This window comes from Delphinapterus leucas, chromosome 3 (assembly GCF_059928025.1).
Source record: "Delphinapterus leucas isolate spDelLeu-1000000601 "Yukka" chromosome 3, BTC_Dleu_Yukka2, whole genome shotgun sequence".
NCBI lineage: Eukaryota > Metazoa > Chordata > Mammalia > Artiodactyla > Monodontidae > Delphinapterus > Delphinapterus leucas.
Genome location: NC_143131.1, coordinates 114,904,952 through 114,919,022, shown reverse-complemented (window position 1 = coordinate 114,919,022; position 14,071 = coordinate 114,904,952). Strand labels below are relative to the sequence as shown.

The following is a 14,071-nucleotide window of genomic DNA, read 5'->3' as shown; positions in this document are numbered from 1 at the left end:
AGAAAGGCTTGTTTATTTCTTACTGTATCTGAGTGCTTTCAAGGTCATTCAGGAAAACGAATGGGAAGTAATAAAGACATTTTAACTTCTGACAAATACTAATCACACACATTTTTTTCTTTGACAAAACATGATTATTACAGAAACATCAAGATTTATATGATGTGCAACTCTTGCACAGAAATTATCTGCCCTGAGGTTTAGTCATTTTGCTTCATCTACCTCAGTTTCTCCACCTGAAAATGAGAACGTTAACACCTTGTTTTTTATGTTTGTTTGTTTATTTAATGAAGGGAATTAACGAACGATGCTTTAATATCCTTTAAGTTTGTAGGCTACAGCATCTATGACATCCATATGGACTCTGAATTTAGATTGGGTACTTATGTGTTCCTTGAGAAATTTTTCTCTGCTCTGACTTGGTTCAGTAGTTATTATATTTCCTTTGAATTAATCTCTCCACGGCTCACTGCTGTGTAATAGTTGTGTACTTTTGACCTTGGCACCTGACCTATTCTCCCTCCTGAGCAGACCTCCAGTGGAAAAGTGATGTGGAATGAAGCTCAAGCTCCAGCTCCTGCTAGGACAGTTACTGTTACGTCTCTGAAACACTGCTCAGGTGCTCTTGAGTCTTTTCTCAGGTTGAGCTGTGACGGCAAGTCCAGAGAGGTGCTCCTGAGAAGGGAGAAGCCTCATCATAGGACAGGCTGAGAAATTCCATGAGAAAGAGTTTTAGTCTTTTGTGGGCTTAATTCCCACCTGAGTGTGTGTCCCCAGATAACAGACCTTGATTGAAACTGAGTTCACATCCTCTTCTGAAACAAGGCCCTTTGGGGACACAAATGAGGTGACTGCTTAGCTTTCAACAAAGTTACCTCCTCTCCTTCTAAAAGAACTTATAATAATAAACACTATGCCCAATTTGTGAGTCTTTCCCTCTCCTGTAAAGATCTCTTTTGGAATCCCAATCTACGGTCTGCGTTGGCATCAACGAGCACCCTCCCTCCCTGGAATGATAGCATTGTTGAGAGAAATGGGCTCAGGAGGGGCTCATAAACTTGAATCCTGGGAATCCTCCCTAGCAATTTTTTATCAACGTACAATTTAGAAAAGTGGATGGCAGTTCAGAAGCTCTTCCTAAAGAAGAGAGGAGCACTCTATCAGGATTTATCACCCACAGTTGCCTTTTTTTTTTTTTGTGGTACGTGGGCCTCTCACTGTTGTGGCCTCTCCCGTTGCTGAGCACAGGCTCCGGATGCACAAGCTCAGCGGCCATGGCTCACGGGCCCAGCCGCTCCGCGGCATGTGGGATCTTCCCGGACCGGGGCACGAACCCGTGTCCCCTGCATCGGCAGGCGGACTCTCAACCACTGCACCACCAGGGAAGCCCCCACAGTTGCCTTTTGAAGGAGTTGCCCATCATTATTCCTTCTACTTTTTTGCAAATGAAGAAGCTGCTCCACTGAATAGTTTAGCAGCTTCTCCCAAGAAGTGTGACTCAGGCCTAAGCAGGATCAGAGTACAAAGTCTGACCTCCAAGTCTCTGCTTTTTACCAGATTGGGGCCCCAAAAGGAGCTAACACCAGAAGGGTTTGAGCACGTCAGAAGGTAAAATGAGCAGAAAACTAAATAGAGCCCAAATTTTTAAAAATCACAAGACTGAATGACAATACTTTTTTTTTTAAATCTCAAAATACTAGGTATATTTTAAAAGCCTTCTTCTGTGATTACTTTTGTTTATCTTTTACAAATGACTTCAGTGAAGTACTCAATGCATGGAGACATGACCAATAACAAAAAGACAACTGGGAAGATGGAAAATAGCTCAAAACCAACCCCCAAGTGCTTACTCTTTAGAACAGATACTTTCTTATTGAAATGTATTCCATTTTAATATTATTTGAATAATATGAGTGTGGGTAGACTAGAAAAAGAGGCTAGAAAATGTGGGTAGGGCCAACTGGAGAATAAAAAAGTTTGAGAGGTTCAAGTTTGTAGAGACTTAGGGACCTGGTCCAGACTCTCTATTTTACAGTTAAAGCATCTTGAACTAGGAACCTGCTCAAGGAGTCCAAGTGAGCTAGAGATGGGATATCCAGCTCAAGCTCAAATTACACGACAGCTATTATTATCTCCAGTCTGCCATTTTAAAACCCTGACAAACTAAAAGGTTCAGTAACTTGTCCAGAGTCACAAGGCTGGCAAAAGGTGGAGCCAGGATTCCAACTCTAGACCTTTCAACTTGAAAGCCTGTCTCTCAGCCCCACTTGTCTCAAGATCTTCGTCTGAGATTGCTGTGAGCGGGAGCGGGCAACACGGAGGCTCAGAGCACGGTCGGAGCCCAGACCTGCCGGAGCCGGGCGTGGGGTGGCGGCCTCGGGTCTCCCGGAACCATGGTGAAGGTGGGAAGCAATTTCACGGAGAAGGGCACCAAGCAGCCACTGCTGGAGGATGGCTTCGACACCATCCCCCTGATGACGCCCCTTGATGTCAGTCAGCTGCAGTTCCCGCCCCCGGATAAGGTGGTCATGGAAACTAAGACTGAAAATGAACCCGACCAAAATAAAGGCAAAGCACGTCCTCCCAAGATAGCCAAGTTCACTGTCAGCATCACTGAGGGTGTTACCAAGAGGTTCAAGGTGTCTGTGCTGGTCTTCTTTGCCCTGGTCTTTCTCACCTGTGTCATCTTCCTGGTCGTCTACAAGGTGTACGACTATGACCGTGCCTGTCCCGATGGCTTCACCCTCAAGAACACCCAGTGCATCCCAGGAGGCTTGGAGAGCTGCTATGCGGAGCAAGACTCCAACGCCCAGGAGAAATTTTACACCGTCATCAACCACCACAACCTGGCCAAGCAGAGCATCACCCACTCGGTGTCGCCGTGGATGTCAGTTCTGTCGGAAGAGAAGCTCTCAGAGCAGGAGACTGAGGCTGCTGAGAAATCTGCTTAGCGAGATGGGCAGGTTCCTTACAGTGTCACTGGAAGGTAACAAAGGGACTCTGAGGGACATTTCATTAAATGTAATTACTGATAATTTAGAGGTTACTCAGGTATGGTGCACCTGCTTCTGTTTGCTAATGCTGCTCTGCAAATACAGCTTGCTGCAGACCACCATGGCATAAAATCCAGGGCATATCAGCACTGCTTAAAGAGCTCTGACACCACTTGCCATGTTAAAGAATCTTAATTTAGCGACTTTACTGGGATTTATTGGATGCTGTCAAAAAATAAATTTACACTGGATATGCAAGGGATTCGACTTCAGATAAATATGCATTTTGTGGGATTTTTTTTTTTTTAAACTACCTTGCCGTTTGCAAACCTGACTCCATAGCCATATCTAGAGTGATCCCTTGCTTTGCGAAGAGCAAGATGTACTGCACGTTTCTTCCTACCGCCCGCCAATGGCAATAGTGCCAATGGTCAAGACGCACCATAGTGAGCAGCAGAGGGAAGGAAGGAAAGATGCCATCAGGTCGCAGTTGTGCCCTCGCCTGCCCCGTGCTCACTACTGAGTGTGCAGGCACTGCAGCAGGTCGGCTCGGGCCGTGGTCACTGCTGCGGGCAGAAGGCTCCCTCTCAGTACAGAGGGCGCCCACTGGGCAGGGGAGCCATGTTTCCCTCAATGCATGTGGACTGGGTCAGAGCATGTGAGGTGGGTACTCTGGGAAGAAGGAATCCGGGGCCACAGGTTGCAGAACCCATCTCCCTGTAGTTAGTCCGTCTGCTCTGTGATGGGCTGAGTAGGAATGAAACCTACTGGCCCTTTTGTTCACATCTATTATGAATAAGTTTGCACCAACAGCCATATTAGCTACTTAGTTTTAATTAGCTGGGTGAGAAAAGTGAAAGTGTAATTGCTGGTAAGCCAAGGCTACTTTAATTTTTATTTTGTGGGACAGATGTAACTCCTTTGATGTAAGAAACAGGCAGGAAGAGGGGGAAGATGGCGGAAGAGTAAGACACGGAGATCACCTTCCTCCCCACAGATACATCAGAAATACACCTACACGTGGAACAACTCCTACAGAACACCTACTGAACGCTGGCAGAAGACCTCAGACCTCCCAAAAGGCAAGAAACTCCCCCACGTTCCTGGGTAGGGCAAAAGAAAAAAGAAAAAACAGAGACAAAGAATAGGGACGGGACCTGCACCAGTGGGAGGGAGCCATGAAGGAGGAAAGGCTTCCACACACTAGGAAACCCTTCGCGGGTGGAGACTGCAGGTGGCGGAGGGGGGAAGCTTCGGAGCTACGGAGGAGAGCACAGCAACAGGGGTGCGGAGGGCAAAGCAGAGAGATTCCCGCACAGAGGATCGGTGCCGACCAGCACTCACCAGCCCGAGAGGCTTGTCTGCTCCCCCGACGGGGCGGGCGGGGGCTGGGAGCTGAGGCTCGGGCTTCGGAGGTCGGAAGTTGGATCCCAGGGAGAGGACTGGGGTTGGCGGCGTCAACACAGCCTGAAGGGATTACTGCACCATGGCTAGCCGGGAGGGAGTCCGGGAAAAGATCTGGACCTGCCGAAGAGGCAAGAGACTTTTTCTTCCCTCTTTGCTTCCTGCTGCGCGAGGAGAGGGGATTAAGAGCGCTGCTTAAAGGAGCTCCAGAGACGGGCGCGAGCCGCGGCTATCAGCGTGGACCCCAGAGATGGGCATGAGACGCCATGGCTGCTGCTGGAGCCACCAAGAAGCCTGTGTGCGAGCACAGGTCACTATCCACAAGTCCATTCCCGGGAGCCTGTGCAGCCTGCCACTGCCAGGGTCCTGTGATCCAGGGATAACTTCCCCGGGAGAACGCACAGAGCACCTCAGGCTGGTGCAACGTCACGCTGACCTCTGCCGCCGCAGGCTCCCCCCTCAATCCGTGCCCCTCCGTCCCCCCCAGCCTGAGTGAGCCAGAGTCCCCGAAGCAGCTGTTCCTTTAACACAATCCTGTCTGAGCGAAGAACAGACACCCACAGGCGACCTACACGCAGAGCCGGGGCCAAATCCAAAGCTGAACCCCCGGAGCTGTGCGAACAAAGAAGAGAAAGGGAAATTTCTCCCAGCAGCCCCAGGAGCAGCAGATTAAATCTCCACAGTCAACTTGATGCACCCTGCATCTGCGGAATACCTGAATAGACAATGAATCATCCCAAATTGAGGAAGTGGACTTTGGGAACAACGATGTATTATTTTTTCCCCTTTTCCTCTATTTGTGAGCGTGTATGTGTATGATTCTGTGTGAGATTTTGTCTGTATAGCTTTGCTTTCACCATTTGTCCTAGGGTTCTGTCCGTTCAGTTTTTTTTTCTTGTTTGTTTTTTTTACTTAAAAATTTTTTTTTCTTAATCATTATTTTGTATTTTTTATTTTAATAACTATATTTTATTTTATCTTACTTTATTTTATCCTCTTTCTTTCTTTCTACTTTTTCTCCCTTTTATTCTGAGCCGTGTGGATGAGAGGCACTTGGTGCTGCAGCCAGGAGTCAGTGCTGTGCCTCTGACATGGGAGAGCCAACTTCAGGACACTGGTCCACAAGAGACCTCCCAACTCCACGTAACTTCAAACGGCGAAACTCTCCCAGAGATCTCCATCTCAACACCAACACCCAGCTTCACTCAACGACCAGCAAGCAACAGTGCTGGACACCCTACGCCAAACAACTAGCAAGACAGGAACACAACCCCCACCCATTAGAAGAGAGGCTGCCTAAAATCATAATAAGGCCACAGACACCCCAAAACACACCACCAGACGTGGACCTGCCCACCAGAAAGACAAGATCCAGCCTCATCCACCAGAACACAGGCACTAGTCCCCTCCACCAGGAAGTCTACACAACCCACTGAACCAACTTTAGCCACTGGGGACAGACACCAAAAAATATGGGAACTACGAACCGGCAGCCTGCAAAAAGTAGACCCCAAACACAGTAAGATAAGCAAAATGAGAAGACAGAAGAACACACAGCAGATGAAAAAGCAAGGTAAAACCCCACCAGACCTAACAAATGAAGAGGAAATAGGGAGTCTACCTGAAAAAGAATTCAGAATAATGATAGTAAAGATGATCCAAAATCTCAGAAATAGTATAGAGAAAATGCAAGAAACATTTAACAAGGACCTAGAAGAACCAAAGAGGAAACAAGCAAGGACGAACAACACAATAAAGGAAATTAAAAATACTCTAGAAGGGATCAATAGCAGAATAACTGAGGCAGAAGAACGGATAAGTGACCTGGAAGATAAAATAGTGGAAATAACTACTGCAGAGCAGAGTAAAGAAAAAAGAATGAAAAGAACTGAGGACAGTCTCAGAGACCTCTGGGACAACATTAAACGCACCAACATTCGAATTATAGGGGTTCCAGAAGAAGAAGAGAAAAAGAAAGGGACTGAGAAAATACTTGAAGAGATTATAGTTGAAAACTTCCCTAATATGGGAAAGGAAATAGTTAATCAAGTCCAGGAAGCACAGAGAGTCCCATACAGGATAAATCCAAGGAGAAACATGCCAAGACACATATTAATCAAACTGTCAAAAATTAAATACAAAGAAAACATATTAAAAGCAGCAAGGGAAAAACAACAAATAACACACAAGGGAATCCCCATAAGGTTAACAGCTGATCTTTCAGCAGAAACTCTGCAAGCCAGAAGGGAGTGGCAGGACATATTTAAAGTGATGAAGGAGAAAAACCTACAACCAAGATTACTCTACCCAGCAAGGAACTCATTCAGATTTGATGGAGAAATTAAAACCTTTACAGACAAGCAAAAGCTGAGAGAGTTCAGCACCACCAAACCAGCTTTACAACAAATGCTAAAGGAACTTCTCTAGGCAAGAAACACAAGAGAAGGAGAAGACCTACAATAACAAACCCAAAACAATTAAGACAATGGGAATAGGAACATACATATCGATAATTACCTTAAATATAAATGGATTAAATGCTCCCACCAAAAGACACAGACTGGCTGAATGGATACAAAAACAAGACCCATATACATGCTGTCTACAAGAGACCCACTTCAGACCTAGGGACACATACACACTGAAAGTGAGGGGATGGAAAAACATATTTCATGCAAATGGAAATCAAAAGGAAAGTGGAGCAGCAATTCCCATATCAGACAAAACAGACTTTAAAATAAAGACGATTGGAAGAGACAAAGAAGGACACTACATAATGATCAAGGGATCAATCCAAGAAGAAGATATAACAATTATAAATATTTATGCACCCAACATAGGAGCACCTCAATACATAAGGCAAATACTAACAGCCATAAAAGGGGAAATCGACAGTAACACATTCATAGTAGGGGCCTTTAACACCCCACTTTCACCAATGGAGAGATGATCCAAAATGAAAATAAATAAGGAAACACAAGCTTTAAATGATACATTTAACAAGATGGACTTAATTGATATTTATAGGACATCCATCCAAAAACAACAGAATACACATTTTTCTCAAGTGCTCATGGAACATTCTCCAGGATAGATCATATCTTGGGTCACAAATCAATCCTTGGTAAATTTAAGAAAATTGAAATTGTATCAAGTATCTTTTCTGACCACAACTCTATGAGACTAGATATCAATTACAGGAAACAATCTGTAAAAAAATACAAACACACGGAGACGGCTTCCCTGGTGGCACAGTGGTTGAGAGTCCGCATGCCGATGCAGAGGACGTGGGTTCGTGCCCCGGTCCGGGAAGATCCCACATGCCACGGAGCGGCTGGGCCCATGAGCCATGGCCTCTGAGCCTGTGCGTCTGGAGCCTGTGCTCCGCAACAAGAGAGAACACAGCAGTGAGAGGCCCACGTACCGCCAAAAAAACCCAAAAAAACCCAAAAAAAACAAAAACACTTGGAGGCTAAACAATACACTACTTAATAACGAAGTGATCACTGAAGTAATCAAAGAGGAAATCAGAAAATACCTAGAAACAAATGACAATGGAGACAGGATGACCCAAAACCTATGGGATGCAGCAAAAGCAGTTCTAAGAGGGAAGTTTATAGCAATACAATCCTACCTTAAGAAACAGGAAACATCTCGAATAAACAACCTAACCTTGCACCTAAAGCAATTAGAAAAAGAAGAACAAAAGAACCCCAAAGTTAGCAGAAGGAAAGAAACCATAAAGATCAGATCAGGGCTTCCCTGGTGGCGCAGTGGTTGAGAGTCTGCCTGCCGATGCAAGGGGCACTGGTTCATGCCCCGGTCCGGGAAGATTCCACATGCCGCAGAGCGGCTGGGCCCGTGAGCCATGGCTGCTGAGCCTGCATGTCCGGAGCCTGTGCTCCGCAAGAGGAGAGGCCACAACAGTGAGAGGCCCATGTAACACACTCACACACACACAAAAAAAAGATCAGATCAGAAATAAATGAAAATGAAATGAAGGAAACAATAGCAAAGATCAATAAAAGTAAAAGCTGGTTCTTTGACAAGATAAACAAAGTTGATAAACCATTAGCCAGACTCATCAAGAAAAAAAGGGAGAAGACTCAAATCAATAGAATTAGAAATGAAAAAGGAGAAGTAACAACTGACACTGCAGAAATACAAAACATCATGAGAGATTACTACAAGCATCTCTATGCCAATAAAATGGACAACCTGGAAGAAATGGACAAATTCTTAGAAATGCACAACCTGCCGAGACTGAATCAGGAAGAAATAGAAAATATGAACAGACCAATCACAAGCACTGAAATTGAAACTGTGATTAAAAATTTTCCAACAAACAAAAGTCCAGGACCATGGCTTCACAGGCGAATTCTATCAAACATTTAGAGAAGAGCTAACACCTATCCTTCTCAAACTCTTCCAAAATATAGCAGAGGGAGGAACACTCCCAAACTCATTCTACGAGGCCACCATCGCCCTGATACCAAAACCAGACAAGGATGTCACAAAGAAAGAAAACTACTGGCCAATATCAATGATGAACATAGATGCAAAAATCCTCAACAAAATACTAGCAAACAGAATCCAACAGCACATTAAAAAGGATCACACACCATGATCAAGTGGGGTTTATTCCAGGAATGCAAGGTTCTTCAGTATACACAAATCAATCCACATGATACACCATATTAACAAATTGAAGGAGAAAAACCATATGATCATCTCAATAGATGCAGAGAAAGCTTTTGACAAAATTCAACACCCATTTATGATAAAAAACCCTCCAGAAAGTAGGCATAGAGGGAACTTTCCTCAACATAATAAAGGCCATATATGACAAACCCACAGCCAACATCGTCCTCTATGGTGAAAAACTGAAACCATTTCCACTAAGATCAGGAACAAGAGAAGGTTGCCCACTTTCACCACTCTTATTCAACATAGTTTTGGAAGTTTAAGCCACAGCAATCAGAGAGGAAAAAGAAATAAAAGGAATGCAAATTGGAAAAGCAGAAGTAAAACTGTCACTGTTTGCAGCTGACATAATACTGTACAGACAGAATCCCAAAGATGCTACCAGAAAACTACTAGAGCTAATCAATGAATTTGGTAAAGTAGCAGGATACAAAATTAATGTATAGAAATCTCTTGCATTCCTATACACTAATTTGAAAAATCTGAAAATGAAATTAAGAAAACACTCCCATTTATCATTGCAACAAAAAGAGTAAAATATCTAGAAATAAACCTACCTAAGGAGACAAAAGACCTGCATGCAGAAAATTATAAGACACTGATGAAAGAAATTAAAGATGATACAAATAGATAGAGAGATATACCATGTTCTTGGATTGGAAGAATCAACATTGTGAAAATGACTCTACTACCCAAAGCAACTGCAGATTCAATGCAATCCCTATCAAACTACCACTGGCATTTTTCACAGAACTAGAACAAAAAATTTCACAATTTATATGAAAACACAAAATACCCGGAATAGCCAAAGCAATCTTGAGAACAAAAAATGGAGCTGGAGGTATCAGGCTCCCTGACTTCAGACTATACTACAAAGCTACAGTAATCAAGACAGTATGGTACTGGCACAAAAACAGAAATATAGATCAATGAAAGAGGATAGAATGCCCAGTGATAAACCCACGCACATATGGTCACCTTATCTTTGATAAAGGAGGCAAGAATATACAGTGGAGAAAAGACAGCCTCTTCAATAAGTGGTGCTGGGAAAACTGGACAGGTACATGTAAAAGTATAAGATTAGAACACTCCCTAACACCATACACAAAAATAAGCTCAAAATGGATTAAAGATCTAAATGTAAGGCCAGAAACTATCAATCTCTTAGAGGAAAACATAGGCAGAACACTCTATGACATAAATCACAGCAAGATCCTTTTTGACCCACCTCCCAGAGAAATGGAAATTAAAAACAAAAATAAACAAATGGGACCTAATGAAACTTAAAAGCTTTTGCCCAGCAAAGGAAACTATAAACAAGACCAAAAGACAACCCTCAGAATGGGAGAAAATATTTGCAAATGATGCAACTGACAAAGGATTAATCTCCAAAATTTACAAGCAGCTCATGCAGCTCAATAACAAACCCAATCCAAAAATGGGCAGAAGACCTAAATAGACATTTCTCCAAAGAAGATATACACATTGTCAACTAATACATGAAAGAATGCTCAGCATCATTAATCATTAGAGAAATGCAAATCAAAACTACAATGAGATATCATCCCACACCTGTCAGAATGGCCATCATCAAAAAATCTAGAAGCAGGGCTTCCCTGGTGGCGCAGTGGTTGAGAGTCCACCTGCCGATGCAGGCGACATGTGTTCGTGCCCTGGTCTGGGACAATCCCACATGCCGCAGAGTGGCTAGGCCTGTGAGCCATGGCCGCTGAGCCTGTGCATCCAGAGCCTGTGCTCTGCAATGGGAGAGGCCACCACAGTGAGAGGCCTGCATACCGCAAAAAAAAAAAAAAAAAAAATCTAGAAACAGTAAATGCTGGAGAGGGTGTGGAGAAAAGGGAACACTCTTGCACTGCTGGTGGGAATGTAAATTGATACAGCCGCTATGGAAAACAGTATGGAGGTTCCTTAAAAAACTATAAATAGAACTACCATACGACCCAGCAATCCCACTACTGGGCATATACCCTGAGAAAACTATAATTCAGAAAGAGTCATGTACCAAAATGTTCATTGCAGCTCTATTTATAATAGCCAGGAGATGGAAGCAACCTAAGTGTCCATCATCGGATGAATGGATAAAGAAGATGTGGCACATATATACAATGGAATATTACTCAGCCATAAAAAGAAATGAAATTGAGGTATTTGTAGTGAGGTTGATGGACCTAGAGTCTGTCATACAGACTGAAGTCAGAAAGAGAAAAACAAATACCGTATGCTAACACATATATATGGAATCTAAGAAAAAAAAAAAGAAAGGGTCATTAAGAACCTAGGGATAAGATGGTAATAAAGACACAGACCAACTAGAGAATGGACTTGAGGATACAGGGAGGGGGAATGGTAAGCTGGGACAAAGTGAGAGAGTGGCATGGACACATATACACTACCAAACGTAAAATAGATAGCTAGTGGGAAGTAGCCGCATGGCACAGGGAGATCAGCTTGGTGCTTTGTGACCACCTAGAGGGGTGGGATAGGGAGGGTGGGAGGGAGGGAGACGCAAGAGCGAAGAGATATGGGAACATACGTATAACTGATTCACTTTGTTATAAAGCAGAAAGTAACACACCATTGTAAAGCAATTATACTCCAATAAAGATGTTAAAAAGAAAAAAAAAGAAAAGAAACAGGCAGGAAAGGCTAGGAGGAGGGCTGGCGTCGCACCTTGCAAGTCCAATTATGACATTTTCATTCACAATCTTTTTAAGATAATTATGTTTCAACCTGAATCTTGACAGTAAAGTATATGTTTACGAAATTGCCAGTTAGATAAACTAAGTGTGTAAGATGATTAAACAGAAAAAAGACATTCATGGACATTTTTTTCCACATTATTTAAATGTGTTGTTTCTGGTGGACATGTCAAAAGTTTCACTGTTTTTTTAGATCAAAAATAAATGACAAATAGTGCAAGACCTGTTGCGAACAAGCATGGTGGTCATGGCCAACTCCTTTACTGTTTCCTGAAATTTGCTTCCAAAACATACAGTATATATGTGGAATCTAGAAAAATGGTACAGATGAACCGGTTTGCAGGGCAGAAATAGAGACACAGATGTAGAGAACAAACGTATGGACACCAAGGGGGGAAGTGGGGCGTTACAGGGGGGGGATGGTGGTGGTGGGATGAACTGGGAGATTGGGATTGACATATACACACCAACATGTATAAAACTGATAACTAATAAGAACCTGCTGTATAAAAAAATTAAATTTAATTAAATTTAAAAAAAAAGAAAGAAATGTACCCAGCATATAAATTAACCTGTTTTTCTATCCACATAAAAATCTAGGTTTGATCCTAAGAAACTGTGGCTGAATTTCCTCAGGAAGGCTGCTTCAGTGGCCATCAGTAAGCAGCAATAAGTCTAGGCCTGCTCCGTGCAATACTTGCCCTTGAGTAGGTGCTCAGTCTGCATGGGGACGAGCACGAAAGCACAGTCCCGCTATAGTATAGCACTGAAACAGAGGTGTGTGGCCATGCCTGCATGTTGCTGCAGTTTTGTCATAGTGTGGGAGCTCAGTGGGGTAATACACCTGAAGCAAAGGCAGCAGTATCCATGGTGGCCATTTCTGTGGCAGAACCCCTGAAGAACTAGGCACATCAACAGGCAGGAAGGGACAATAAAACTAACGCGGACTGAGTACTTTCTACATGCACGTTACCTCATTTAATCCTCCTACGGACTCTATGGCACACAAAAGTTATCCACATTGTACAGGTAAAAGCACAGAAAAGCATTGTACTAAAGCACAGAGAAGTTAAGTGACATTCTCAACTTTGCACCAATGGAAATAAAACATACAGCCCTTGGCCTGTTTCCGCCACATCATGACCTCACACTCTCCACGTCCACCATTAGCTTGGCCTAAACCCACATTTCAGCTTTTCGGACACTCCTCCACCCAAGGCGGATAGACTGCTGTGTAACTTAACCAATATTCTTCCATTAGTATAAGAATAGTTCGGGTTATGAAATTTGTCTTAATCTCAGTGATAGGACAATAATTTCTAGCAAGATTTCATAACTTCTCAAAATATTCCAATCGCGATATTCTTTTTCATCTCAACAATTTTTGTTTGCTCTGCCCCTGGGGAACCTGCAGGATCCTGGGAGAGTAACTAGCATCTTTGCCTTATCACCCCACAGGTTGGGAAGCAGCACCTTCAGAAACATGCAGCGCCGGCACACGACACTGAGGGAAAAGGGCCGCCGTCAGGCCATCCGCGGTCCCGCCTACATGTTCAACGAGAAGGGCACTAGCCTGACGCCCGAAGAGGAGCGCTTTCTGGACTCGGCTGAGTATGGCAACATCCCGGTGGTCAGGAAAATGCTGGAGGAGTCCAAGACCCTCAACTTCAACTGCGTGGACTACATGGGGCAGAACGCGCTGCAGCTGGCAGTGGGCAACGAGCACCTGGAGGTCACGGAGCTGCTGCTCAAGAAGGAGAACCTGGCGCGGGTGGGGGACGCGCTGCTGCTGGCCATCAGCAAGGGCTACGTGCGCATTGTGGAGGCCATCCTCAGCCACCCGGCCTTCGCGCAGGGCCAGCGCCTGACGCTCAGCCCGCTGGAGCAGGAGCTGCGGGACGACGATTTCTACGCCTACGACGAGGACGGCACGCGCTTCTCCCACGACATCACGCCCATCATCCTGGCGGCCCACTGCCAGGAGTATGAGATCGTGCATATCCTCCTTCTAAAGGGCGCGCGCATCGAGCGGCCCCACGACTACTTCTGCAAGTGCAATGAGTGCACCGAGAAGCAGCGGAAGGACTCCTTCAGCCACTCGCGCTCCCGCATGAATGCCTACAAGGGACTGGCAAGTGCTGCCTACTTGTCCCTGTCCAGCGAAGACCCTGTCCTCACCGCGCTGGAGCTAAGCAATGAGCTAGCCAGACTAGCCAACATTGAGACTGAATTCAAGGTAACTCTCCCACT

General features: G+C 44.4%; 1 protein-coding gene and 1 pseudogene across 1 annotated transcript in view; both read left to right on the top strand.

Moving 5' to 3' along the window:
- Positions 1–1,822: 1,822 nt before the first annotated feature.
- Positions 1,823–3,446, top strand: LOC111182476 (neuronal vesicle trafficking-associated protein 1 pseudogene; annotated as a pseudogene).
- A 9,811-nt stretch (positions 3,447–13,257) lies between these two features.
- The window catches only part of TRPC7 (transient receptor potential cation channel subfamily C member 7), a 124,357-nt gene continuing 123,543 nt past the window's right edge, over positions 13,258–14,071 (top strand). Inside the window, exon 1 of the mRNA XM_022588864.3 lies at positions 13,258–14,057. Within this exon, the coding sequence (XP_022444572.2) occupies positions 13,305–14,057 (753 nt within the window). The 5' untranslated portion in view covers positions 13,258–13,304. The remainder of the gene's footprint in view (positions 14,058–14,071) is intronic.